The 27,790-nt window shown below is 31.7% G+C and overlaps 4 protein-coding genes across 9 annotated transcripts; all 4 read left to right on the top strand.

The window, feature by feature from the left end:
- Positions 1–340: 340 nt before the first annotated feature.
- Positions 341–8,143, top strand: LOC141448820 (haloacid dehalogenase-like hydrolase domain-containing protein 2). Of its 4 annotated transcripts, none has more exons than XM_074117525.1 (6): positions 341–476; positions 4,569–4,737; positions 4,819–5,030; positions 5,420–5,510; positions 5,631–5,841; positions 7,854–8,143. In XM_074117525.1, exons 2-6 carry the CDS (start codon positions 4,586–4,588, stop codon positions 8,019–8,021), a joined length of 834 nt encoding a protein of 277 aa, XP_073973626.1. In that variant the 5' UTR covers positions 341–476; positions 4,569–4,585; the 3' UTR covers positions 8,022–8,143. The 4 variants fall into 4 exon arrangements, with proteins under 4 accessions (XP_073973626.1, XP_073973628.1, XP_073973627.1 ...); XM_074117527.1 differs by having other exon boundaries at positions 355–476; positions 4,618–4,737; XM_074117526.1 differs by lacking the exon at positions 341–476 and adding an exon at positions 4,328–4,463.
- Positions 8,144–8,898: 755 nt separating this feature from the next.
- Positions 8,899–11,001, top strand: Dpck (Dephospho-CoA kinase). 2 transcript variants are annotated; one of them, XM_074117529.1, is made up of 6 exons: positions 8,899–9,037; positions 9,175–9,279; positions 9,402–9,605; positions 9,864–9,954; positions 10,038–10,197; positions 10,265–11,001. In XM_074117529.1, coding segments are annotated over exons 1-6 (690 nt in total). In that variant the 5' UTR covers positions 8,899–9,036; the 3' UTR covers positions 10,394–11,001. The 2 variants fall into 2 exon arrangements, with proteins under 2 accessions (XP_073973630.1, XP_073973629.1); XM_074117528.1 differs by having other exon boundaries at positions 9,031–9,279.
- Positions 11,002–14,190: 3,189 nt separating this feature from the next.
- LOC141448818 (zinc finger CCCH domain-containing protein 10-like) lies at positions 14,191–15,858 on the top strand. Its single transcript, XM_074117522.1, has 3 exons — positions 14,191–15,005; positions 15,308–15,509; positions 15,600–15,858. Exons 1-3 carry the CDS (start codon positions 14,508–14,510, stop codon positions 15,758–15,760), a joined length of 861 nt encoding a protein of 286 aa, XP_073973623.1. The 5' UTR covers positions 14,191–14,507; the 3' UTR covers positions 15,761–15,858.
- A 3,405-nt stretch (positions 15,859–19,263) lies between these two features.
- Positions 19,264–27,008, top strand: Rcd-1 (Required for cell differentiation 1). Of its 2 annotated transcripts, XM_074117520.1 has the most exons (7): positions 19,264–19,402; positions 19,485–19,609; positions 19,811–19,948; positions 20,972–21,149; positions 24,575–24,769; positions 25,093–25,184; positions 26,691–27,008. In XM_074117520.1, the coding sequence occupies exons 1-7, from the start codon at positions 19,400–19,402 to the stop codon at positions 26,854–26,856; spliced, it is 897 nt and encodes a 298-aa protein (XP_073973621.1). In that variant the 5' UTR covers positions 19,264–19,399; the 3' UTR covers positions 26,857–27,008. The 2 variants fall into 2 exon arrangements, with proteins under 2 accessions (XP_073973621.1, XP_073973622.1); XM_074117521.1 differs by having other exon boundaries at positions 19,343–19,609.
- The last annotated feature ends 782 nt before the right edge of the window (positions 27,009–27,790 follow it).

The raw sequence follows: 27,790 nt of genomic DNA on the forward strand, positions 1-27,790 counted from the left end.
GTGTGATCAAATACGAGGTCATATTTGGTTTCATTATTAGTATATGTATATTATTAATATGAAAAGTTGATTTCTAAAAGTATTACAGTATTTGCAGAAATTCCTCCAAATTGGCTCATAAAAAGTAATTACATACATTAAAACGGATTTATTTTCACAATTAGCTTTTTTTTTTTTTGTTTCTTTGTTGTATATTTATATTATGTGCACCTTGCTAATACCTTGCATTCCAAAAAAGGAAAAATTAAATCATTCATATGTAAATAACAAGCTTTTAAAGTAGCACAATCTGAATTAACTTCCTCTAAATATTTTATAAAAATTCCTAAAACGATTGAAATAAAAAACTGAATTATTAATTACTTTGCAACCTTCAAATGAAAATATGTTATATCTGATATGGATCAGTCTAACTTCAATTCCTTTTAATGGAGGAACCAATGTTACAATATCTTTAGTACTCAACAACAATAAAGGTAAATCTAATATTTTTATGTTATAACAATAACATTAAGCTAATAAATTTCTAAAACTCCTTCAAATAAAAATTAAGGGTAGTTATGTAAATCAAGACGAAATTTATAATAAATTATATTTGGAACAATTTACTATAAATTCACTCGAATAGTTTGGGATATTAAGAAAGTGAAGAAGTATTTCATGCTGTCTGAAAGAAATATATAAATAATAAATATATATAAATAAAGGGAAACATTGCTTGGAATGAATAATTCGTTCTTTTTCCCTTTTGATAACCATTTTTGCCAAATAATTCCCTAAATAGTCGCTGAACAAGTTTCTAATGCCTAGGTTTTTAATGTTTTTAGTGCCGAATATGTGGTGTGCCCAAAAATTTTACAGTTTAAAATTAAACTTCTCTTATTTCAGATTACATTAATGTGGAATCAGAGATTTTTTTTTACAATTTTAATCAATATACATTAGTATATATTGAGCCAGCATAAGAAAATGGACCCTAGTTTCAATACATCTGATTTAGCGTTTTAATATAAGCATTTTGAATAATTTCTCAATAATCCTCAAATCTTTTTATGTATTCGGTTGATACTAACAATGCTATTAGTGAAAATTTATCAATCAATTATTATTCCACTATATAAAACATGAACAAGCTTATTCCAACATAATATGAAATTTATCGAAACCATTTATGCCAAAACTTTTCTAAAAATATTATCTTTTCAGTATGTATTTTCATATCATCACTATCTTAGGTATGCTGATAGCATTACTCTACATGATAATAAATAACTGACCCAAAATGAAAAGGATATTCTAAAATTAATTCTGAATTTATTTTCATACACATTCAATGCTATAACTGACCACTTCAAAATTTTGTTTACTCTCTAAATTGCTACAGAGACATTCAAAGAGCAATTCTCCCCTCATTCCTTGTGATAATAAATGTGTACTTTGTAATTTTCCGTGATCTTTAAATCATAAAATAGTTTGTTCAAATAAAATGTTCCGATTGTACTTTTAAACAACGGAACGAACTGAATTATGAGAAAAATTCTCCTTAAAAATGCATCCCTTCAGGAAGTTCTTTTATATTGCCTTCAATATTTTTAGTGTGCTCTTTTTATAAATTAGCCTTCCTCTCCAATTCCTTCTTAATAATTTGTCAAATTTGAAAAATTGCAAACCAAACTTAATTCCATTAGAATTTTAACAAATTTGCAATGCTATAACTGAGCATTCTCCAAAATTTGTCGTAACTTTAAAACCCCCTGTATACAAAAAAAATCCATCAGTATTTCTTCGGTCCATTCTGTGTTAAAATTAATAGCGTAAATACTTTTACAATTCTTAAACCATAAAGTAGCCAGAGAAAATAAATAATGAAACGTTCGTACTTTAACACATCTAGAACGGAATTGAACTTCCTACCGCTACTGATTAATCAGTACTACATTAGTAAAAAAGTACTAAATAAGTCATATAAGTGTTGCTAATCATAAAGGAAGTCTACATCTGTTAATTTCACTTACTAGAAAGTCCATTTAAATAAATAAATAATTTAGAACAGAATTAAATTTTTTTGTTAATAAAAATAAATATATTTCTTAAATATAAATATTATATATATATTTATATATTTATAAAAATATATGCTTGAAAATAAACAGATTAGTGTGCCTGTAAGAGCACGCTCTAATGTTTTATCAGGGTTGGGGGTTGATTTTGGAAGTAAATCTACTATTTTTCCTCTTTAAAACTATTTTTTTATTTCGGATAAGGTGCATTCTTTCATTTAGTGTGCAACACAATCACCATCTTGATAAGATAGTTTCTAAATTAAAATTTTACAAAACAAAGTAAGCGACATAGTCTCCTTAAGCTATAAAATAAACAATCATTGACAGTTGTTTATAAATTATTACTCTGAGCTTATATTCTGAAATTCTTGAACAGCACCCAGACAAAACCCGGAATGGTGCGGTGTTTATGCGATGTATAACAACACGGTAAGCCACTGTCTTTCTGATAGAGCTAGTTGCAATTCATTTGTGCTGGTAAGATTATAAGAGAAAACTAATCAGTTCGTGTCTTAATTTTCTTCGAGTTCAAAGCGATTTTACTGGCTATAAAATTTTATGAAATTAATTCAAGGCAGTGAGAAGCTTCCTGGATAGACACTCTGATGAAGACTGCTTCATATTGTCTGGTGTCTGCAAATTAGGCTAAAGTTTCTGGGCTAGCTTACTTTTAAAAAAGAATTCATTCCCGAGAATTCCGAGAATATCTTACATTAATAAAAAAAATAAATTATATCGAAATTTGAGCTCAATACCCTTTGATAAACTGTCTTCAATTCATTAACGCTGCAGGTGTTTTTACATCATATTCGTAGTTCTTAATAATAATCCCACTGAAAAAAATGAGAAGCTTGATTGTTGTGTATCACATAACCTCGGCACCCTCTCGCTTGTTTGGTATGTTCTGATAACGGTAGGCCCTTTCATCGTGATGGTAATGAACTACTCTATCTATTTCTCATCGCCAGAATTATCAAGAATACCTGTAAATACCTGCCATACATTAAGTAACTGACACGGTTGACAGTATAAATTATGGCTCCCAATAAGTGCAATTGTAAAATTTAATTTAAATGTTGGGTAATCGCCCAAAATTAGTATTGCAACTTTCAGGCATTTTTTTATTTTTTAACTTGATTTGGATGGACAATTTTTTAACAAAACTTAAATTTCGCGGTAACTAGTTATATAAGTGACTTTTTTTCTTTCTTTTTTTTGGCAGAATTAGGTTGTTGATCTGCTACATTATGATTTGTAGCTCTTTAGTACAGAGTCACTTATACTTATTATTAATACACTTATTCTCTCTTAAATCAAGCTCTGAGAAATCGGGAGAATCTGGATCCATCAAGGACTTTAAATTTAATTAATTAATTAAATTAATCAAAGGTCTTTAATCAATTAAAGAGAATTATTCTCATTAAAGCACTGAAGCAAATATGCCCTTCATTTTGATATGTACTATTTTCATCTGGAAATACACTTTTGCATTTAAAAGTGTTGATCTTAACTGGTTTTACTATTTTCTTATGTAGAAGTTATGTAAATGTAATTCAATTATCGCTTTGGTTAGAGATGTACAAAAGTGAAGATATTCTTGCATTGGCTAATGTAATAATTCTTTGGCTCTCTAATATTTTACGTTGAAAAGAAAGGTTTTTGGAAAATAATCTTCATTAAGTTGTTTGTTATTTTACTATCGTTTTTTCATCACTGAATCAATAATTGTAACTTTGAAACAATGCAACATGCTAAATGAACAGGCAGAAGAATTTCCTTTTTTTTTAGAATCCATCAGAATCCAATAGAAAAAATGAGAAGCTTGATTGTACATAGTGTATCACATAACCTAGGCACCCTCTCTTCTGTTAGTATGCGTCTGACCATTTAAGAAATCAGTTTCTCTTGATTTCTCATGGCTAAATTTACGAGTGAAAAAATTACTTCCATTTTATAAAGTTACTGTATTATTCAGAGACACCTCTTAATTCTGCAATTCAAGAACCCTGATTTCCAAGAATCAGCAACCTAGTTTTTCACAATAACATTAATAAAATTTATTGGTAGGGTCTTTTAAAGATAGAAGTCAATATTATCGGAAAAAAATAATAAAACCTAACTATAAATGAGAAGAGTACTCAATGATATAATATAAAGTCGTGGAGTAGAAGTTTAAAAATGCTGAAATGGATACATACTATGTATAAAGGAAAGAAATGTACCTTGTTATATACAGCAAGCAGATCTACCCATTTGTTTTTGTAATTTTACGTTAATGAAATAATCGATTTCCAAAAAGAAATCGATGTTATGATATTCGTATTTTTTGATGTGCTAGCAGTTGTAAATAACTAAACAGTGGTGGTTAGGTTATACTGGAATAATTTAAATAATAGCACAGTAATTTTCCTTTTTTTGTTTTGTTTACGACTTAACTCGTCCTTATCATCCTAAAGTTAATAGACCTTTATTCTGAACCAATAATTTAGATTAATTATATTTTAGGTTATTATTAATAATTTATGATTTTATTGGGTCGTCTGCTAAATAAAAGTAAACCCGAACCAGTGAAAAGGAACTTGATGTCTAACTTAAAGGCCGTTTTAATAGATTTGAGCGGAACGTTGCACATTGAGGATGAAAGTACTCCAGAAGCCGTTAAAGCATTGAATAGGTTTGCCCACATTTTGTGAATACAAACCGTCAATCATTGTAGCACATGTAAGCGTTATATTAGTAAATATGTGTGTTTTAGGTTAAGAAAATGTGATTTAAACATCAAATTCTTGACAAATACTACCAAAGAATCTAGGAGAAACCTTCACGAACGCCTTCTTAAATTAGGGTTTCAAATTAAAGTGGACGAGATATACACTTCCTTATGGGCAGCTAGAGAATTAATAATAAAGGAACAGCTAAACAATCCTTTGCTGTTGGTAGATGATAATGCTTTAGAAGATTTTATAGGTTGAATTACCCTTATATTTGTTTACTTAATTTAATTCTATTCATTATTCACTGCATGTCTTCAATATGATATTGATGTGACAAATCTTACCTTACAAATAATAACTGAAAAGTGATTTCAGCGAAAAATAAATCAAGATAAATAATTTAAGCCTATTTTGTTTTCGATACTTTGGTACTTAAGCAATATATGTAAATGAAGAAATGTGGATTAAATTCAAAACCTGTAAACAAGTTACAATGTTGCAAGTAATATTGAAACCAGATAATTTTTTGGGATAAAACGGGAACAAATCAGTCATATAGTGATCAAGATCTTGAAGCATCAGTTGGATGTTCAACATTGAACTTGTTAGTTGCAGTCTCTAATCATTTTACTTATTTTATAGATGTTAATGTCAAAGATGACAAGTATGATGCTGTTGTAATTGGCCTTGCCCCCCAACATTTTAATAGAACCACTCTCAACAAAGCATTTAGGTTTGTTACAAGATCTGGCGTATGTTATGTACTTAACAAAACTTGAAAAATATTCTATTTATTTACAAAGACATATATTGCAAAGTTAACATTTTTTAACAGTGTAAATTGTCTTTTAAGGATTCTACTTGATGGCGGACGTTTTATTGCTATAAATAAATCCAAATATTACATGAGAAAAGAAGGACTGGCATTAGCAGCTGGTGCAATTGTCAAGAGTCTTGAGTACGCAACGGGAATTGAAGCTACAATCGTCGGGAAACCAAATGCTGAATTTTTTCAGGGCGCTTTGGATGGCTTTAAGCCAGATGAAACTGTTATGATAGGCGATGTAAGTATAGAAGTGTAGAAAGTAAGATGCATCGAGTAAAGATTTTTGAACTTACTGTCTCTTCGGCTACATTTTATTTCTGGTTGAAAAAAATCCGTTTCAAGGCCTTCTTAGTACTGATAAAACGCTAGAATAAGTTGTAGCAGCACTAGCAGCGTTCTAAATACACATGACCGTATCGTACTGCCGGATCATTATCAGATACTGCATGTTGCAAACATCTTGAGTTGGATTGTCTCGTAAATTCTTTAAAAAAGAATATAGGAGACCTCGCGAATGCTTTTATAAATATCAATCAATCAATCAATGTATTTATTGCTTTTTAAATACAAAACTTATAAGCAAGGAGTGGGATTTCAAACAAAATACAGGTTTACAAAAGCTACAAGATTGGGTAATTAAATATAAAGAAAAAACACGTTAGTTCAAAATTAAATTACAACCAAAAAATTAAAAAGAAAAACTTGGAAATAAAAGATCATCCTACTAAAAATAAATAAATAAGCAAATAAATAAATAAACAAAATAAAATAAATAAATACAAAATAATAATAAAAACCAAAATATCAAATAAAGAATACATTAATCAATTAAATAAAGCAGAATACTTTCCAGTAATATTAATATTTATCTACATTAATCCCTTCTTTCTCTTTTTTCCTTTTCCCCTCACTTCCTCCCCTCTCTTTTTCCTTTTTTCTCCCTTTCTTCCCTTTTTCTTCTTCACTCTCATTTATTCTTTTATTTATTCCCTCCTTCTATTCAAATTATGTTATTCCTTTAATTATCCATTCTTTGTTTTTCATAATTTGTTATTTAAAGATTTATTGGAATACTTGATCCGCCCTTTATTTTTAAACCGTTATTGAAGTACCAATATATATTATTTATCTTTTCTAAATTCATCTCAGAAATAAGATTTTCCAAATTTTCACCCTCAGTGAAAAAAATTAGGTAATTAGAAATAAACCTTTTTCTAATATCAGTCAAAGCGGAGCATTTAAAAAGAAAGTGGAGCAGAGTATCTGATTGCTGGGATCGGCATAACGTGCAGATATTATCATGCGAGAACGAATATCGCATGTCTCCACAAACAACTACACAGTGTTTATAATGGGTTAACCTGATCTGGCTTATCAGTCTGATTTTGTTTATATGACATTTAAGACCTAAATAATTTTCACGATAGCCCCAAGAAGAGATATTTCTGTACCACCAATTATAAGATGAGTGCAAAACAAAGTCTATATCTTCGCTGACTAAATGGTTTGCTAACTTAGACAAGATATCATTTTTCGAGCTTTTGATGACGTCAGGATCTTGTTTCGCCCAAATGTCGTCAGCGCCAAGTAAACAAAAGTATTTGTTAAGTTCTGAGGTCCAGTTAAAGGGCATTGAGGAATCATTAATAAAATCTAATAACCGCAGATAACACATTCGCGGAAGTCTGTTGCCAGGCATCGACAAAAGCTTGCACCACCAATTAACCATTTTTTTAAATACTTTATATTGTAGTTTTAGCCGTCCAGTTTCTAATCTTATGAACGCATTTGGAGTACTAACTGGGAGTCTCAGAAGTTTCTTGAAAAACCCCGTCTGGCATCGTTCCACTACCGCCAGACACTGGCCACCCCAGATCTCTGACTGGTATAAGAGAACACTTTCAAAATGCTTTTATAAATAGGATTGGATCACAAAATAAAGAACGGATCAAGTGGGCAAGGGTTAGTTTAACAATAAAAATACGGTAAGCGGAAATGCCCGCCTGAAAAATAGGTAATTAATTTACTTTTACTCATTTAATTTAAGAGTTAGCAGAAGACTATGTTCAATGAGGAACAGACATTAACATCACCATAAATCTTCGGGTGCTCTGAGGATTAATGTGTTAAGCTCCTTTATTCTATCTCACTCTTTATTCATTGCCAAACAGTCAATGATATTGACTCAATTGTTAATTAGTTAATAATTAATTGTGCAATACTAATTGTTAATATTTGTATGTTCAATAGGATGTACTGGATGATATTGGAGGTGCACGAAACTTAGGGATTCGCGGATATCTAGTAAAAACTGGAAAGTACAGGGCTGGAGATGAAAATAAAATTGATCCTGCACCTTTCAAATGTGTTGACTGTTTTTCAGCAGCGGTGGAAGACATTGTTTCATCACTTAGATAAAATTTCATTGAACCTAGTATATTTTTTGATTAAACATGTTCTTGGTTTTGTAGTTTTTATATCACTAAAAGAATGTACTACATTTATTAGTTAAATTTGTTAAATTAAACATTTTAAAAATATTTATTTGAGATTTTATTTTTAAACGTATTTATAATTGGATAAAAACCAGACAATGAGCCAATGTAGAAGAATGCATCATCCTTGAAACCCAGATTCATCATATTTGGTTTTATGAATTCAATTAGATAGGTCTGAAAAAGCTGTGAATATGAACTGATATAAATTCTTGACAAATTGTAGACTTATATGATTAACTTTAGCAGCACCTATAACGGATTGGGGAGACATGACCTATGTGGACACGAAACACTTCCTAGAATGTTCTAAGCTGAAACGTTTATAGACCTAGCTTTAGCCAATTTTTAAATTAATTCCACCATACATTGGGTTGCACGGAGAAGATTGGCCAAACTGCCACATTTTGCATTGGAGAAAAAAAAAATACTCAAAATAATTAACCTTTTTGTAATTTACTAGAAAACATTTTATTTTGATAAATAAGTTACCCAGAAGGAAACAGAACGAACAAACCTTGAACTTTTGTACAACATTTTCTAAGGGAACAGTATTTTAAAAAAATAAATACCCGTATATGCAACTTTAAGGTGAAATGAAAAAAAAATTCAGTTCAACTCAATACCTTAAAATCTTTTTTAGGCAGGACAATGTGGAAAGTGGTTAAGTAATCGCACTTTCTTTTAATCCGGCTCAAAAAGTAAACATTTTTGTAAGTGCTCCTCCCCTCCATTATCGAAAAATTGTGAACATGACTGACAGTTGTCGATAATATCTCGATATTTATTCAGTTATCAGCATGCAACACTGATAGTTATGAATTAGTATTAAATGTTATCTTTTCTCGTTAAGGAAATTGGTTTCTTTGTGCTCCGTATGCACCCTAGCTAGAAAGTAGAAGAGTGGCAGAACAGATAGAACGGAACAGTAATTTTATAGTGAGTGCTAGGAAAAGTATTGGGCGGGGTCATTTTCGTTCTAAATATCTTTCTTTGTTAAATGTTAAATGAAAGTATATATTAAAAATCATCTTCAGTGATTCAATATTTATCTTTAATAAAGAAAATGTTTATAGTGGCTTTGACAGGTGGCATATCCACAGGAAAAAGTACTGTCGCTAGGTTATTGCAGAATGAACACGGGATACCAGTCGTGGACGCAGATTTCTATGCTAGAAAAGGTTCGTCAAATTGATAGTATATGATTAAACTTTTTTTTTTTTTTAATAATAATAATTTTATAGATGCCTATCAATATCCAGAAACATATTCTGCATACTTAAGTCTCGATTCATTTTGATAGTTGTAGAACCAGGTAAAAAGGCATGGTACAAAATTCGTTCCAGCTTTGGTGATGAAGTATTCAAATCAGACGATCAGATTGATCGAGAAAAATTGGGCCACATTGTATTCAGGGATACCTCTAAAAGAAGATGCCTCAATCAAATTACTCATCCTGAGATAATGAAAGAAATGCTTTGGATGGTGTGCAAGTATGCATTGAAAGGTTTGTTTTTCTTTTGAAATATTCTAATTATGTTTAGATTCTTACGTAAATAAGTAGAATTTATTATATAGTCTTTCATATAATCTCATTACATTCTAAAATATTTTTTTGAATATCTTACTGAAAAGGAAAAATATATGCACATAGCTATATGTGATTCTGTTATCATATTTAGAGAAGATTTACTATTTAAGATTTTTGGGTTGGCGATTTATAGATAAAAGATAACGAATGCTGAATTTATCTTTAATTTCGCAGGTTATCCTTTTGTAGTGATGGATCTACCTTTACTCTTCGAAATTAAGGGAGACTTGCTGAGATTCGTTCACAAAATAATTGTGGTCACCTGGTAAGTAACCTATGGTTAATATTTAATTAATATATTTGCATTTTCACATAAATTTGTAAATAATTTGAATTATTTTCCCTGAGTGAACCTGATATTCAGTTGAAAAGACTTATTGACCGAGATCTTAAAGGTGTCGAGCTTGCGAAAATGAAAATCAGTGCACAAATGCCCTTAGAAGAAAAAGCCCGTCTCGCGAATTTTGTCATTGACAACAATGGTAGTTTCGAAGAAACACGTGAACAAGTAAGTTTCAAACAAAATCCTTGTTTTAATTTTTTTAATCTATAAATAATGGATCTCTTTTTTCTAGGTTAATCAAGTTGTTGCTGTTTTGAAATCTGACAAGTTTCACCTAAAAATAAGGATTTTTCTCAGTTTAGTTTCAGTTTGTTTAATGTTACTGATGATTTTTTTAATTTATTTAGGATGTGCTAGATAGTAAGTAAGACATTATTTCAACAGTATGTATCTGTCATTGCGAGAGCCTGGCTTACATTTTGTAAAATTGGGGTAGTCTAATTTAGTATACTCTCCTTCTTGGTAGATTCCTCCCTCATTGCTAGCCACCCTCGGAAGCTTTTTAAGGTTACCCTTTAATATGTAAGTTTATAATAATATATGAAGAGTGCGAGTATCGTAATAAACAACGAAAGAAGTCCTTTAAAATTTAAACTAAATTTAAATTTGAGTTTGCCTGACTGTGATTTATTTTCTTTTTCGTAGCCTTATACCGATAGTGTGTAGTAAATCGTCTGAAAATAGGATAAGGTTGCATTATAAAAATAGGGAATAGTTTAAAACTTATACATTTGTTTTATGTACTTTAAATCGTATAAAAACTTTACTTAAAGGGAGCCAATCATATTTGCGTGAATCCATAAAATCTTCCAGCAAATGTAATTCATGTGGGAGCAGCAGTGTAACATAAAAGAAAACATTATTATTTATGTGGACTTGTACAACAGTACAATGTTGCACAATAGAGCTCTTTTGTTAAGTTATGCACAGCTAAATTTTAATAATCATTAAAAATCGAGTGCTAATGGCCGAAGTAGTCGATGCGCCAAAAATAGACAAATACTTGGCAACGTTTGTAAATTACAAGACAAAGAAATAAATTAATGTGTGTTAACATAAAATAACGTCTTAAAAAAAAAAATGAGACCATTAGTTTTGGTAAAAACAAAATAACTCAATGGTGAAGATGTTAGCACGCAAGCTAACAGGTAATAAAATATAAATATAATTTATTATAATGCCAAAAGTAAAAAGACGTTTGTACTTCATACATTATTCCCTGTTGTGATAATCCATGGAATAGCTTACTTATTAGTACATAAACAATTAACTAGAGAAGAATCAGTTTTAAAATTGCCCTTTAAAATAAAAGACCGGACAAATTTGAAAATTAGAAATCGTTATTACATATCATTCAACCAAAGCAAGTTAAATAAGGTACGTTTGTTTTGCACAAGTTTATAAACTTGATATTGCTATCTTTCTAGGACTTTTTTTTTTACAAAATATTGAGCACTTTATTCAAAATTTTTTGGATTGGTTATTCTATTAATCGTGAGATTAATAAAGAATGGGCTGTACAGTCATGTTTATACATGATATTTAATAATTTTTGTAAAAACAAAACAGAGCTTTGAGTTAGGGCATCAAGACGGCTGATAAAAGTAGTTGAAAAACTAATATGCGAGTCTTTGTACCTTCTCGATTAAATAAGTTTTATATCCTCTACATAATATTTTGTTTATTTTTGCTGAGTTTTGTAGTGGGTCTGAATCCTCCAAATAAATGCGTTTAGATGTAAATTTGTTGAAACCAATTGCCATTATAACTAGTACGGCTAAGGACTACAGTTTCCAAGGCTTCTAAAGCAAATAATTTAAGAAATTAATTAGAAACATAGAAGTAGTAACTAATTCTCTTCAATGCAATCGAGATTTACTACAAATTTAATAGTTGTTAGTGTGATGTTAGGAAAACGATTGCAGCTTTACCTACTGTATCTAGTACCATAAGTGTCTTTAAAATATATGCCAACCAAACATATAAAATACCTTTATTTACTACTTGAACCTGAAAACTTCTTTGACTAAGTGCCCGTATATGTATATATTTTTTAATTAGTATTTTTATGTAAGCAAACATTCCAAATTTAATTCTTAATGTGAGAAAACAAGGATTTAGATTTTAAAACATTTCCTAGTGCTATGGAAAATTCATGAAAGATCTGATACTGTTATATCATGTAGTTTTAATGAGCTGTCTGTAAAGTAAGTAGATAATTTTTGTGCACATCTACTGATATCTGTGATAAGTAAAGAGCGTAACATACAAATCACCTATTCTAAAACCAAAATGAATTCTTTTAGTTTCAGATTTTATGTTTTTCTTGTTTGTTCAAAATTAAGAAAAAGAAGACTGCCTCAAAAGGCATAGAAAAGTCTTCACTGATCCGAGAAACATATTATGGTCCAACGCAGAAACTCCTCCAGATAAATATTAACAATATAAGGCTGATAATGCTGATGTCATTTGCTTAATACTAGGAGAGTAAATCATTCAGCACAAACTTGATTGGATAATTAAGAAAAATATGCAAAAAAAAGAAAAAAAAAAAAAAAAGTCGATACCAATTTTTTTTTGAACTGCTTAAATTCTTCTAAACAGAGCACGCTTAGTTTTCAGAGTTTCTGGTCCCAATGAGAATAGTTCTATTAACCCAGTTCATTTAAAGTTTTATTTTAGTTGGAATACTGTTTACCGTACCCTAGTCATTTATTTTCTGGCCTCGAATAAAATTGATTCTTTAAAATCTGAAACCTCAACTTGGTGGCTCTAGGCTTTACATGAAAATTGAGTCTGACTTTTCGGCCCAGATAGTTTTATTTTTAAATTGAACTCTATTCATGCATGCATTGAATCAGTCATGAAGATATGACGATGTCCTGGTCATCGGATAAATTGGAAGTAGCTTCTTTGTAATACGGATACAATCTGTATCATAATAAGTAAATAGGAAGTACATATGATGAACTGGTGCGTGAAATGAAGGAGGAGAGAAAACACCCAGAGGTAGCACTCTTTACAGGATATCTATATTAATGATGACGATTATCTTCAGACCTCAAGGAAGTCGCGGGGCCATTGGCGATTTAGTCGGCGAGGATTGCTAGGGTTGCAGAGGAGGTGAGAGACAGTACGAAAGGGATAGAGCAAGTAGAGAGAGAATTATGGATTTTTCGATATGTTGTCTTGGCGAGTTGTACGAAAGGAATGTAGGGTGGTTGAGAAGGGTGAGGTTAGTCACGTAGAAAGAAGCGTCAGCTATCTCGCTGTTTCCATCTCTATTCAGTTTCGACTGAAATGTTTGTACAACAAACCCACATGTTTGTTGGGTTGGCTGAACCCTACAGCCCTAGTACGTAATTCGGCATAGTTTAGGATAGCGTTGTATATTAAGCGTTCGAGTTCTATGGGCAATATGGAGCGACGTCCAAGTAGTCTGTAAAGCAGTTTCGGACGTTCTGTGATTGCTTGTCTTTAAATCTGGTGAGTAGGTTCCACATGTGTCGTTTGTCTATGAAGAGCCCAAGGTAGCCAGATCTGTTGCCCAAGGAAGAGGATTGCTGTTGAAGAGGACAGGGGCCCTGCCGATGAATAAACGTGGCATGCTTGCATTTCTGTAGGTTCACTTTAATCCTTCATTTTTTTGCTCTGGATTCTAATTTATGTGTGTCTGCTAGTTTTATGAAGATGATGAAGGATGTGTACTTAACTAGTAAGCTTGTTACTAGTAAGGCTGTGTCGTCTGCATATGTACCGAGTAGTGTAGTTGTCAGGTGATCTGATGTGTATACTGTGTAGAGAACGGGACCAAGTACATTCCCCTACGGCACTCCCGCCCCCAAATTCCAATTCCTTCTTCACCTCCATCCTACATTTTTAAAATTACAAAGTACAGTTTCACTAATTGACAGGAACAGGTAAAAAGAGAGAAAAGTTTTACAATTTGAATATGTGAAAAATGGCATCGTGCAGATAAAAAGAATTGAGATTTTCTTTAAGCGAATGATAGGTTTGATGTATGGGTTAAATGTGAGTTTATTAATAATAGAATAAATTAGTGTGACTAAAATATGAAAATAATAATTTATAAGGGTTTGTTTATTTAATTAATTTTCCGTTGTAAATTTAATTTTTTATTTAAGTTGGCAGTTTTGAATAATCGATAGTAATGGAATTGTGATTTTGATCTTAGAGGTTCTAAATTAATTGAGTTTACAGATATTGAAGGTGCCTGATTTTTTTGTTGATTGGGTGTTAATTGTAGTGAATATAAACTGTTGTAGTGATGTGATCATGTTTTTTTAAAGTTTTTCTCATAGGAGGACATCATTGTTTACTTGAATTAGTTCTTGTAGCTACTGTTAATTATCCTTGAATCTACAATATTAATACACAGTTTGGTAATGCTAAAGATGGCGTTCCATAGAGATTTTTAGTTTAATAAAAAAGAAGAAAAAACAATAATTGCAACAATGGTGAAAGAGGATGATACCGAAAGAAAACCTATATGTCGCGATTTTTTGAGGAACGCGTGTGCCCGTGGAGATTCTTGTAGGTACACTCATCCCACAGAAAAATATGTCTTTTGCCATGATTATCAGAAAGGTAGGTGTTCAAGAAGAGAATGCGCTTTCCTGCATTGCTCTAGAGACGATGAAGAACATTACACACAATTTGGTGAACTACCACCACATCTTTTGGCAAGTATGCCACCACCATTCGAACAGTTGTCAGAAAATCCGATTCCCATTTGCAAAGACTTCCTTAAAGGAGACTGTGATCGTAATATGTGCAAATTTCGTCACATTATGCTCGTAAGAGATCAGCAGGAGGTTGAACCGTTGCAGAAAAGAAGAAGATTTGAACCTATGCAGCACTTTGTCGGCCAGCAATTGTGGACGTTAGAAGATGAAAATGCGTTACTGCGTAAAACAGTTGCAGAACTAAAGAAGAGAGTAGACGATTTGCAGGTGAGATTTTAGCAAATTTACGTGATTACTATTAAAGCAATTGAGATGTTTTCTAGACAATTTCAGTCTTTACTTTTACCAGTTCCAATATTCTATTTAATTTTTGTTTCTTGTTTTACTTTTATTTTTCATTTAAAATTCTTAGTTTACTTACTTACGGTGCTGTTACCCACATTTTAAGCAGCGGGTAGCGGCAGTGGAAATAATTATGTAACTCACGATATTCATGAACCGTTTCCTTATTTTTTTTAATCTCACTGAATTGAGGTAATTCAACTGGAACTTTCTTTATTTTATTTCAGGCAACAAATGAATTTCTTCTTGAACAGAACGCCCAGATGAGATTAAATGACAAAGCAGCAGCTTCAGGCCTCGCAGCTGTGACAGTTCCCGCAGCCGTTACTATAACTAACGGACAGATACAAAACCAAGTGAGCGCTGCTATTAGAACAGTAACGGCTTCCGTCGCCACAGTTCCCGTCAGCATTGCAGCCGTTGCAGCAGGTTTTCCTTATTAATATTTTGATTTTAACAACATTCTAAAATATTGGGGAGAGTCGAAATGTACAATATAAAAGAAATATATTCTTGTAGGAACGCCTGTATCCATTGCAACAGTATCCATGGCTCCAGTAATCACAGCACCTTCAGTGTCCATGGCACAGCAACAACACGATCCACACAATGCGAACAGCACCACGGCTCCTTTGGTTTCATACCCAATAGTGGCTAGACCTGTCATGCCTAATCTGTAAGACTTTTTTTTTGTTTTTTAAATAAATTCATTTTTTAAGTAATAAAATTGAAATTCCGAAACATTGATCTTTATATTTTTTTAATTTGATTGATGTAATTTCTATATCTGGAGATCAGACAACTTGCGTTTATTGGCATAATTATTTGTATTGCTTTTTTTCTCAAATATGTACAACGTTGATTCAGTTATTATTGTCGAAAGTTTTACATTTATTTTAAAGAATGTTTAGATTTATTTTTGCTGTGTGCATTAAAATTTGAAGTTTAAGAACGTTATAAAAAGAAGAAATTTATTCTCATTTTTCTCTTAAAAAAAAATAAATAAATAAATAAAATATATATATATATATATAGTAACAGTTTATGTTCACAATCTAATTTATATTGTGGTAAATGATTTATTTTATTTAAAATGTAAACTGTAAAAAACATTTCTAGGTCAATATTAAAAAATAGATTAATTAATAAGATAAGGTGATATATATGTACAAAACGGAAAAGTCATTTGTTTTAGTATTACAAGCAGTATCTCTTAATATTTTTTTAACTAAATCCTAATTTGACCTTAATTTTGAAATATTACTACCCTGGGTTAAAAGTTTTGATCTCTGTACATCTCACACGATTGAAAAAGTAGTAATATTAATTTTAAGATTTTTTTTTCATCATTGCGTAATTTAGTTTTCAGTTGGACAAGAAGTTCTACTGTCAGATATTTCCATTTAGCTTACAAATTTTTACAAAAAAAAATTATTTACCGAGGTCGTTTCCGAAAAACGATCTTTTTATCATTTCAGAATAAAAAAGGTCTTACCTTTTAGAGAGCTACAGCTAACACAAAATTAATTGTACTTATTGAAAGAATATTAAATGTTCAATAAGATGATGTTATTTTGTCTGGTATATCATTTTGGAGCCAAACATTTACAAAAGTAGAAATTTTCAGCTTTTGAATCAATTGTTCTGCACTATTATCCCGGTTCCTTGAGAGAAAGCTGCCAAATTTCTTAAAACATGCTTTAAAATAAATGCGCTTAAAACCTACATATATGCTGTGCTTTCACTGTATATTAAGGGTTAGATGTTCCATTTTATTTAAAAAAATAAAAATAAAAGAATGAATTTGGAGAGTTATAAGAAGGGAAATAACATATATTTTTGGTGTCACTTTTTACTTGAAAACGGTTGAGAATCAAACATTGTTTTAGAATAACTTTTATGCCATTAATAAATTTAGCGTTGTATACATCATCATGTGCAAACATTAACTCGTCAGGTAGGCAGCGTAATATGGCAATCCGATTATTACGCATGTATTTTTATTGTGGTCGTTTTTGAAAAAAGGTCTTTTTATAATTTTTCAATCACCCATCAAGAGATCTCACTTTTTCCAGGACGGTTAGTTAGGATTTTTTTTTGTTGCAGCAACCAGAATAATATAATAGGGTATATAATGGAGTGTTTAATACATAAGGTAATTGGAATTTAAGTAAAAAACTATTACATTATTTGTTCAGAAAATATGATAACCGTAAAATTTTCCGAAAGAGGAGCTAAAAAAAAATTATTAAATATTAAGCCACTTTTATAGGTCCTAATGTAATAAATATTAATACAAACCATTTAAATAAAACCATAAATTGTTGAAATTGTAATTGTGCCCGTAGTGAAAGTTGAAATCAACAAAGGTGTAAATGTTCACTAATAATTACAAGTTGTGAAATAAAGTAAGCCTTAATTTATTTGTTAACTGTGCTTAGTGGCTACAATTAGATGCAAATTATCTGTGAGGATTACGGATAAAAAAGTTATGTTAAATTTGATGTAAGTGAAGCAATCATTTTTGTGGCAGTTCCGTACTAGAGGTTCCCAAAAACAGATTTTCCGGAGACAAACTATCTCTTTGCTTTTTGAAGCTTTCTTGGGGTACACTAATATTATGTTCACTTTTCATTGTGTTTCATCAAGTATTGTCAAGTAGTATTTTAACATATAAAAAAAGAATAAGTTATTTTTCAGGGATGTTGACATTATGAAAGAAGTGTTTGAATAGAAATTTGAATTGGTAAAAATAACGAATTTTGGTAGGACTACGATTATGATGATTCCTACATCCTCAGAAGATGATATCATGATATCTTCTTAATATCAATAATTCTTTGCATTTCGTTGATTCAAATTTGAGTGCAAACATTGGCGGAAAAGAAGGTCATAGGACATGTAAATTATAAGAAGCTATTTCAACAGGAATAAATAAGTGTGTACCATTACGAATTCTCAACATTTTGTCTTTTTTTTTATCTTAAGAATTATTTTAAATTTATTATATTAACTTAAATTATTTATGACGGGGAAAATGTAACAGAAAATATATCGGTAATAACTAAATGCGTCGTTAGCTTCCAATCTGGTACTTCAGAGCTTGGTAGTATGCTAAGATTGATCCCTTGCAGACGTGATGCATGGTCCATGTATGTCTGGGAGTGTATCACTAGATCTTTTTTGTGGCCTGAATGAAAGGCTCACTCTCTTTTAAGACTTGGCATTGTCTTCTTGTACTTCATTAACAGTGCTCTCTTTCCTTGTTTATGTATATAAACTTCTGGCTAGTTTTTACGCATTCCAAATGGTAAGGGCTATACAGTGAAGCTGTCCTTTTCTTGAATTTATCAAATTTCTTAAGTAGCGTTTGTAAAAACATCGCCACACACAAGCTTTGTTCCTTTCACAGTAATATTTTTTTTTTAAGCAACGTTGAGTGTGAAGTCAGGATGCTGAGTATTGCTCAAAGACAATTCGGAAAATAAAACAGCAAATTAACGCTGAAGCAGGGTTTAGCTAGAGTCATCAAATAGAATATGACTCAGCATTATTTCTAATTAATCAGCTGTTTTCATTCTATTAGACGGGATAATAATCATTTAATGCTCTGCCAGCCTTGGACACATATTTGGCTGATGCTTTCGTGTGAGAGGAGTTGTGATGTCTTCTGCTTCTCATTTAATCTCGCAAATAAATCGGTAAGACGGAACATTATGGAAGCTTTCATGTAAGAGCTTTCAGAAGAACAGTTTCTCCTTTGCGCCAGCTTTAAGAAAGTAGTAACGAAAATATTAGTTCATAGCATCCTCCTAGAGTAGGAAAAGCCCAGTTAAGTTGGGGAGGGGCCCATTCACGTCGGGTTCCTAGACGACGATCCGCAAATACGGTGAACTATGTTGGGAAAAGCAACAAGTAAGAATTTATATGAGATATCTGGAGAAAATTAGAAAAAAAATAGATTAGCCGCTGAATCATTTTGGATAGCTTTGACTCAAAAGTAAGAACGTCTTAACTGGCCAATCAAGGTTACGATTAATAAAGGAATAGCTTCCTGAATCAGTTTACTTTTTTTTATTATTCTTAATTCACCTCATTTAAACGTTCCTTATGTAAAAATAGGAATCTGTAGAGCTGTGAGAATTTTCAGAAGCTTCTGATGAATGCACTGTCGTACAAATGTAAACATATAGAAGAGGTTACCTATGGTGTCTGGTGTATGCTGTTTTGACGATGAGCGTAGTAATTACCCTACCGTAGTTTTTTTTTTTTTTTATAAGTGAGGTTGACGCATAGATCTGCATTTAGCCATCTGTAGTATGGTATTTATTCTTTTAGTACATTAAAAACAGAAATATATCTTTGTTTTCGTTAGAAAACAGTGGCACTGTAATTTGTTTTTAGCATATTATGTGCGCCCAACCAAGTCCGCCTTTGCAGAATCCTAGTGTTGATCGGGAAGGAATATATCAATGGGTGTCCGAACTGTCCAACCCGGCTACAAGAGAAAATGCTTTGTTGCAACTCAGGTTGGTTTTCTGTATTAAAATATTTTTGTTTAATATAAGTTCCTCTTCCATACCGTAGAAATATTTGTTTCAGTAATAGAAAGTAATGGTTTGTTTCTAAAATTTACTGCTAAATAGGAAATTTATTCTAGCGCATATGACAATAGAATTCAACGCACAAAACAATGGTAATAATATTCTGAGTTTGTTTTTTCTGCTTAGTAAGAAGAGGGAAGTTGTACCAGACTTGGCGCCAATGTTATGGCATTCATTTGGAACTACTGCAGCTTTGTTGCAAGAAATCATTAACATTTATCCAGTAATTAACCCAGCCACGCTTACTGCTCATCAGTCTAATAGGTAAAAATAACTCTGTTTTATCACTCTATTCTCGTCAGGGAAATTCACTCGAATATTCGAAGGGTACAAGAATTTTATTTCACGTAAAACATGGAGAACAAATATCTACATTTTTAATTAAAAAAGGCGGACGTAAAACCGTCAAGTCTTATCAAAATTTCCAACTATTTAAGTGACAAAGTTTTGCAAACTTGGACTTTCAGCAGAATGTAAAACCGTAAAAAATACAGAAATGGATTCAAGAGTGAATTTCAATTATTTCTTCTCCAGAGCCATTCTAAAATCAATTTTTATAAAAAAGTTTTAATAAAACTGATAATTTTATGTAAGTACTTAGCGAACAAAAAGTTTACAGACATCAAATTGATTGGTGATTGATTTAGAAGAAATTGTTAACATTAAACCAAAAAACAAAAGGAACAGGGTACAGGTCCATCCGGTACCATCTTCTTCAAACTTTTAATTTTAGCAACTCATTTAATATTAGACTTCCAAGCATACTTTCAAATTGTACTTTAAAGGGCTTGCAAGGCGATTGTGGGTTGCTGTAACTATTTAAATAAGATTAAAAAGTCACTATTCTACTACTTGTTTGCTTCCTCATGGATAAAATCTGATAATCAGTGGGATCCGTTACATTTCATTGCATTGCCCAGTTAGTGTGGAACCGCCTATGAAATATTTTGGGACCGTTTGAGCAGTATTAGGCTCAACGTGGCCTTCTTTTATTAATTAAACATTTGTCGAAGAAAGGTGGAATCATATTACATGAGAAAAGGCGTGAGGGCGGCCCTCTCCTTGCAAGAGACACTGCTAGTAGACATGTGGCCTTAACTATGTTTCAGAAGTTCGCTCTTGAGTAATGAAGGAAAGATTCTGATGTGAGCAATAATAGTAAAAACATTGCTCACCTTTCCTAGCGCATTTCATTGAATATTACTGACTTTCGCTGGTTTTAGTGTTGAATTTTTTACTTATTTTTCTATCATAGTTTTTAAGACGCTATTTGTGTTACATTTGCAGGGTTTGTAATGCCTTAGCGTTGCTACAGTGTGTTGCTTCTCACCCCGAGACGAGGAGTGCTTTTCTTCAGGCTCATATCCCTCTTTTCCTTTATCCGTTTTTACACACTGTAAGCAAGACAAGGCCATTCGAATACCTTCGACTTACATCTTTGGGTGTAATTGGCGCCTTAGTTAAGGTAAGCATATCTTTCATAATTATCCCAGTTATTACAATATTACAAACTTGTTTGTTGCTATTAAGAAATGTATATGGTGTAACGATCATTCGACGACTTTTTTTTTTATTGCTTGGGTGCTATGCGGGTTCAGGTTCCCATTTCACTGCAGAGAAATAGACATCGTTCAATTCTCCGTGAAAGGTTCATCTCATTTCGAAGCCCAGCGTTTTACTAACTAGCTGTTTTTGGCGCACGATCTCTTCTGGTCTCATTATTACGCTTATAAAGATCTCATAAGCAACCTAGTGATTGGCACCCCGGAAAACATGGAGGCTATTTCCTTTTTTCCTGACATAGAATGCACAGGGGATCCTGTGATCAATCTTACTCCGAAGAAAAGAGGCTTATTACAACCTTGCAGTTCTAGTAGGAAAAAACCTCGCCAGTTATTTTTTACCACAAAAAATGTTTTGCATATTGCCTCTAGTCTAATTAAAACTGTCCGGTAGGACAGTTGTATAAGGGTTGACCATCAAAAACTGCACGAAAAAGCGTAACGTTGAAAAACACCCAACTTTGACAATTTTTTTCTCTTTTTCTATAAAAGATAAAATTCCCAAATTTTCTTTAAATCTTACTCCAAACCCTCCTTTATAACTGTAATTTTTTTTGCAACCACCCAGATCTAATAGGTTTCGAGAAAAAAGTTGCCGAAAATGAGCAAAAACGGCTTTTTCAAAAAATGTTCTTGTTCTTGTTCTTGTTGTTGTTGTTGTTGTTGTTCTTGTTGTTACCTTTTTTGTAAACAACGTAGCGCCTAAACGCGTGAACCGATTTTCATGAATGAGGTGTCATTCGATTCAGTATTTTATGTAGATGTGCCTTTTGGGGGTCCGAACGCTGTACATCGAATGGGAGAGGAGTTAGCCCCCTTTATGTAAGGCCCCCTCCAAAATTATTATTACTAATTACTCTGTAAATCTTGGCCCGATTTTGATAAAATTTGGTAGGGTGATAGAGTTAGGGCTCCCCTACGTAACATTAATGCGGCGATCAGCTCTTACACTTGTTAAGGGGAAGTATAGCAATCGTTTCAAATTATCGACACGTGAACCGATTTTTATGAATGAAGTGTCATTCGAATCGAAATTTTATACAGATTTGCACTTTAAAAGTCTCGGCACCGTGCCTCATAAGGAGGGGAGTTTGCCCCACCCAAATAAGGCCCTTTCTAAAACTATTATTACCAATATTTCTATAACGCTTAGTCCGATTTTGATAAAATTCAGCTCGAATAAGTGGTTATAGCTCCTCTACGTTGCTGATTCTCTTGCTCCTACTAAGAGGAAGTACTGCAATCGTTTAAATTATCAATGAGTGAACCGATTTAAATCAATAAATTGTTCGATTAAAAAATCTTTGCCTCTTTGCCTTTTAGGGAGAAGTACTGCAATCCTAGTTTATTTTTCTTACTCCTCTTAAAAGGAAGTACTGAAATCGCAGTTTAATTTTGCTATTTACGTACAAATACCTTCCTATGTTATTCAAAACGCTTTCTCAAAAAAATTGTTATTGAGGATGGTTTGGGAGCCGCAACTACAATCATTCTTTAAAAAGATCTCTCCAGTGGTAGTTAACACCTTATCAGGTTATAATGATAGAATTGCTTATTCCAAATTTTAAAAAAATCTGTAAAGCAGATATGTAACTTTGTAAAATAGACAAAAAGGAAAATCTATCCAAAAGGTACAAAAATCTCCTTAACAAAAACTTACAGTTTAAAATGTTAAGTATAAGGGTTGATTAAACGCCAAAAGGTACACAAATCAGCGAGTACCCAACATTTCATTAATACTTCATTAATATTTAAGTAATTTTACTGCATTAATTTTCATTAATAAGTTATTTTTTAGAATTTATTAGATATCACAGACCCTTATGCTGGCCACTTCATTTATATTATTTTTTTGTTATAATGATGATAAATCACATATACGTACATGCATGTTAAAGTAAAGATAAAGTTAGAGTAGGCTACTGTCTTGAATTCGTCTTACCGAAAAATTCGTGAGCACAATTAACACACAGTTAATAACAAGTAGATTATTAAACAATAATTATTCATTTCTCTATTGTAATTTAATTTAGTCCCCCTAATTTTACTTATAGTAAAATACTGGAATAATTAGCTGTCCTAAATATAAATATATAAATATATGCATATCTTATTTACTTTATATTACATATATACAACATTGTGGGAAGAACACCTAGATGGAGAATGTAATTGAAGAAAACTATATTATTTGCGATAAAGCCAGATAATTATTACCTATTATTATAAACGTTTGACTACTTCATAAAATAACAATTGCTTTAATCGAAGAATGAACTTAAACCGACGATTTTTGTTTAAAAATGAAAATAAATAAATAAAATAAAATCATTAATGTAAGTTTTTTATAAAAAAAAAGTTTTGAATTTTTTAGCCTCATATTTTTTTTTCTTTTTAACCTGTAATTAATAGTTCGATTATTATAAATAACTAGATATTACAGTCAATCTACAGTGCTACTTGAACATATATTTTGTAGACGAAAATGGCCAGCATAAGGGTCTGTGATATCTAATAAATTCTAAAAAATAACTTATTAATGAAAATTAATGCAGTAAAATTACTTAAATATTAATGAAGTATTAATGAAATGTTGGGTACTCGCTGATTTGTGTACCTTTTGGCGTTTAATCAACCCTTATACTTAACATTTTAAACTGTATATTAGTTATTATTTTTCTATTTTCAAAATCGTTTTTAATGGTTTTGAACCGTTTTTCACATTTTCGAGGGTAAAACAAACATTTTCGAGAAAAAACAAAAATAAATATTCGTTCATTTAAGTGAACTTTTCTGGTAGGCGAATTTACTTCAGACGTGCTGTTTGAACCAACATTTAACTCTCCTTGATAATAATTTATGAAAGATAGAGCCATACATTAACGTGAAACCACTTTAGAGAGAAGCGAAAACTCATTTCCCAGAACTTTCCTTATTCCAATTTCATGAGAAATGTTGAAAATAGAAGTTTGCGATCTATGTGTGTGCAATGAATGCTAACTTTATAGAAAATCGTTGCAGAATTTATCCAGACAGCCTTTAATAAAAATTGAACTTCCGGAGGAGGGATTTTTACCATTAACTTTCCGTCTGGTCTTATGAAAGTACATCGAAAGATGTACAGATTTTGGGTTTCATCCTATTTTTTCTATTTGAGCTTGTATTCCCACACAAACACACTCTTACGAACACTAATGTACTCACACATGTAGTCATTTAGAAACGACTTATTTTTAAAGCTTTATAGCTATTTCGGTGTCAAAAGTATTCGCAGTAATTTCTTTACCAGAAGTAAGAGAAAGTTATGATATGTTTAAACATGTTTCAGACTGACGAGCAGGAAGTTATTACTTTTCTTCTTACCACGGAAATTATTCCTCTTTGCCTCAGAATTATGGAATCGGGTTCTGAATTATCGAAGACTGTGGCAACTTTCATTCTTCAGAAAATACTTTTAGATGACTCCGGACTTAACTATATCTGTCAAACATATGACAGATTCAGTCACGTCGCCATGATTCTAGTAAGTGTTATTGTATTTGTTATTCTTATTTTTATTTCTTCAAAGGTGCATGTAATAACTACATTCATAAGCTCCTTACCTCAGGCTCTCACAGAAAATTCAAGTGAAGTAGTTGTGTTTATGCTTCAAGAAACACTATCTCTCATACAAAATTTTTTTATGTAATCTAAAAACCCTTTTCCTTTTTTTTAATTGCTCTTTTATACTTTGAATAATTTTACATTAATTATTGAATAGTGCTTAAATAATTTAATGTTACTATGTCGTGCTTGAAACACTTAATATTTATTCTTCGCCACTTTCCTAAAGAAACAAAATTTTAGGGGAAGATGGTACTTTCCCTGGTTAAGGATCCTTCTGCGAGACTTTTGAAACATGTTGTACGTTGCTACCTTCGCCTCTCTGACAATCCTAGGTGAGTGCCAAAATAATTTATATTGTCAATGTCTACTTTGCTTTTAGCATTAATAATTTGTATTTTTATCATATCTATCAGAAATTGATTTCTGCGCACTATATTTATTAAAGAAGTATGAAAAAAAAAAATATTCAAAATCACAATATTTCAATATTGATTATTTATTTCAATATTTCTCATCTCAGTCCTAAAAAGCTTAGAGTTACCTAAGTACACTTTCAAGTCTAATTGGAAACACATGGTTCGAATAATAAAGATAAAATATGGGATTCTATCTTCTACTAATTAATTATATTTTATAAGGTTCTTCTTCTTCTCTTATCCTTCCAATACTCGCTGGAGTTCCACAAGCAAGCATTCTGGCCCCTTACTTTATATTCTCTAACTGCCGACTTACCAACTCATCCGACTACACTTACTTTCACTTTTGCCGACGATACTGCAATTCTGTGCCTCATCTAGATCATATAAAAGCAAGTTATGCACTCCAAACACACCGAAATCTTCTCGAGCCTTAGTTTAAAAAGTGGAAAATCAAAGTGAATGTATTAAAATCTAAAAACTACTCTTAAAAGAAAACTTTCCTTCCTCTTTAATTCCACAACACTTCAGTACCAATTACTAACCAAGTGCAATGTCTCGGACTACACCTTGACAAACGACTAACATGGAACCCACACACGAGATTCAAACGAATTGACCTCAATCTGAGGTACAAAATATTAAAAAGACTACTCGACCAACGTTCTAAACTGACTCTGATGAACAAAAGAAAACTATTACACCGCCCTACTTGCCCCAATATGGTCGGACGGAATACAACTCTAAGGAAGTGTCAAAAAATCGAACATCAACCGGCTTCAAATTCTACTGTCTAAAGTTCTAAGAACAATAGTTATGTTCCCTTCTACGTCTCCAGTCATACAATACACTCTGATCTAAATATTCCACTCGTTTCCGAAATAGCCCAACCACGATACACAAAACTCCACTCAAATCTGCACAGTCATTACAACCCTCTGACCCACAACATGTCCACCTTCCTTCAAATCCACATCGCAGACTAAAGCGGCGGAGGCCACGCGACTATCTCAATTCGTATCGCCGATCTCCTTGGATGGTTGCGGCGTAAGCTTGACGACTTGGCCAACTAACGGCTTCCATCATTGGATGGTTGTCATTCACTCCACTCACGTCTCTTGGCGCACATGCATGTGCGCGAATATGTATTTACATATATATACGTGTATGTGTATTGGCGCTGCCCTTATCTCTCATCTTTTTAGATTATTGTAATTGACGGCAGTTGCAAAATAAGTAGACAAACTAATATATACAATATATTAGTTTGTCTACTTATTTTGCAACTGCCGTCAATGTATGTATGTATGTATATATATATTGAGCTAACAATAAAATATATATATACATACATTATGATGTATGTACGTATATATATATTTTATTATTAGCTCAACTTACTCTACATTTTTCTTTCAAAAGGGCTAGAGAAGCTTTACGTCAATGCCTACCAGATCAATTGCGTGATTCAACATTTTCAACTTGTCTTCAGGAGGATAAATCTACTAAACATTGGCTGGCTCAACTTTTGAAAAATTTGGAAACAGGAGTAGCTGTAGCGATGTCGCCTCTTCATCCAGCTCAGTAGATAAATTGACAGTTCGCTACTTACTAATTTCTAAACTTGTATATATTCATTTAAAAAAATTTAAAAAAAAAAAATGGAGCAAGGAATAAAGTCATTTTATTATTAAGGGTAGAATAAAAAAATATTTCAGAGTCACCCGTGATAGTATGATTGGGTTAGAATGTTGGAATTGTTAACTTGACAGCTTTGGAAACAAATTGTGCTAATATCAAAACGTGTAGTTAGAAATAAGATTGATGACTAGTGAAGAGTTATTACTATTTTGTCGGCCACATAAGGATATAATTGTGTGTACAATCCATTGTGAGAGTATGAAGGTAAGGTATAACTCTATTTCATTCACAAATACTAGTCAAAAGACATCAAAGCCAAACGAAAAGTAACCCATTCTTCTAAAACAGTCGTTTTAGTGTCTTTTATTATTAATTCTTTTAAAATGATTTTCTAATGTTCGAACTCATGCTGCTTACATCAGTGGCTTTGAGGGGTTAACAATTTGGCAATTAATTAAATTACAAAAGTAAATATATGTTCGATGTTAATATTATTTACGAAATTAATGTAAATATATATATTTATATATACCGTAAGGCCGCACAGTTGTAAAAGTCGATATGAATTGTAAGTAATTTCATTTAATATCTTTTATATATGATTATTATTAACAATGACTTCTCCAGCTATCGTTGGAAGTCGTCCAGCTTATAGTATTTATAACTTTGAAGAGTGTACATGGTTATTTTGACCTTGTAAATAACATCATTTCAAACTGTGGCACTGTTCTATACAAAATTAAATCAATTATAAGTAATTATAGTATTTTTATTCTTGTACTCGTCCTGCTTCATATGAAACCCTGGTTTGGTATTTTATCGCGATTTTGAAGGATTAAATTAGTTCTTAACATTAAAATGTTTTGGTGTTTCAGCAGTTC

Source organism: Rhodnius prolixus, unplaced genomic scaffold, assembly GCF_049639745.1.
Source record: "Rhodnius prolixus isolate KJV_2025 unplaced genomic scaffold, Rpr scaffold_2, whole genome shotgun sequence".
Classification (NCBI taxonomy): domain Eukaryota; kingdom Metazoa; phylum Arthropoda; class Insecta; order Hemiptera; family Reduviidae; genus Rhodnius; species Rhodnius prolixus.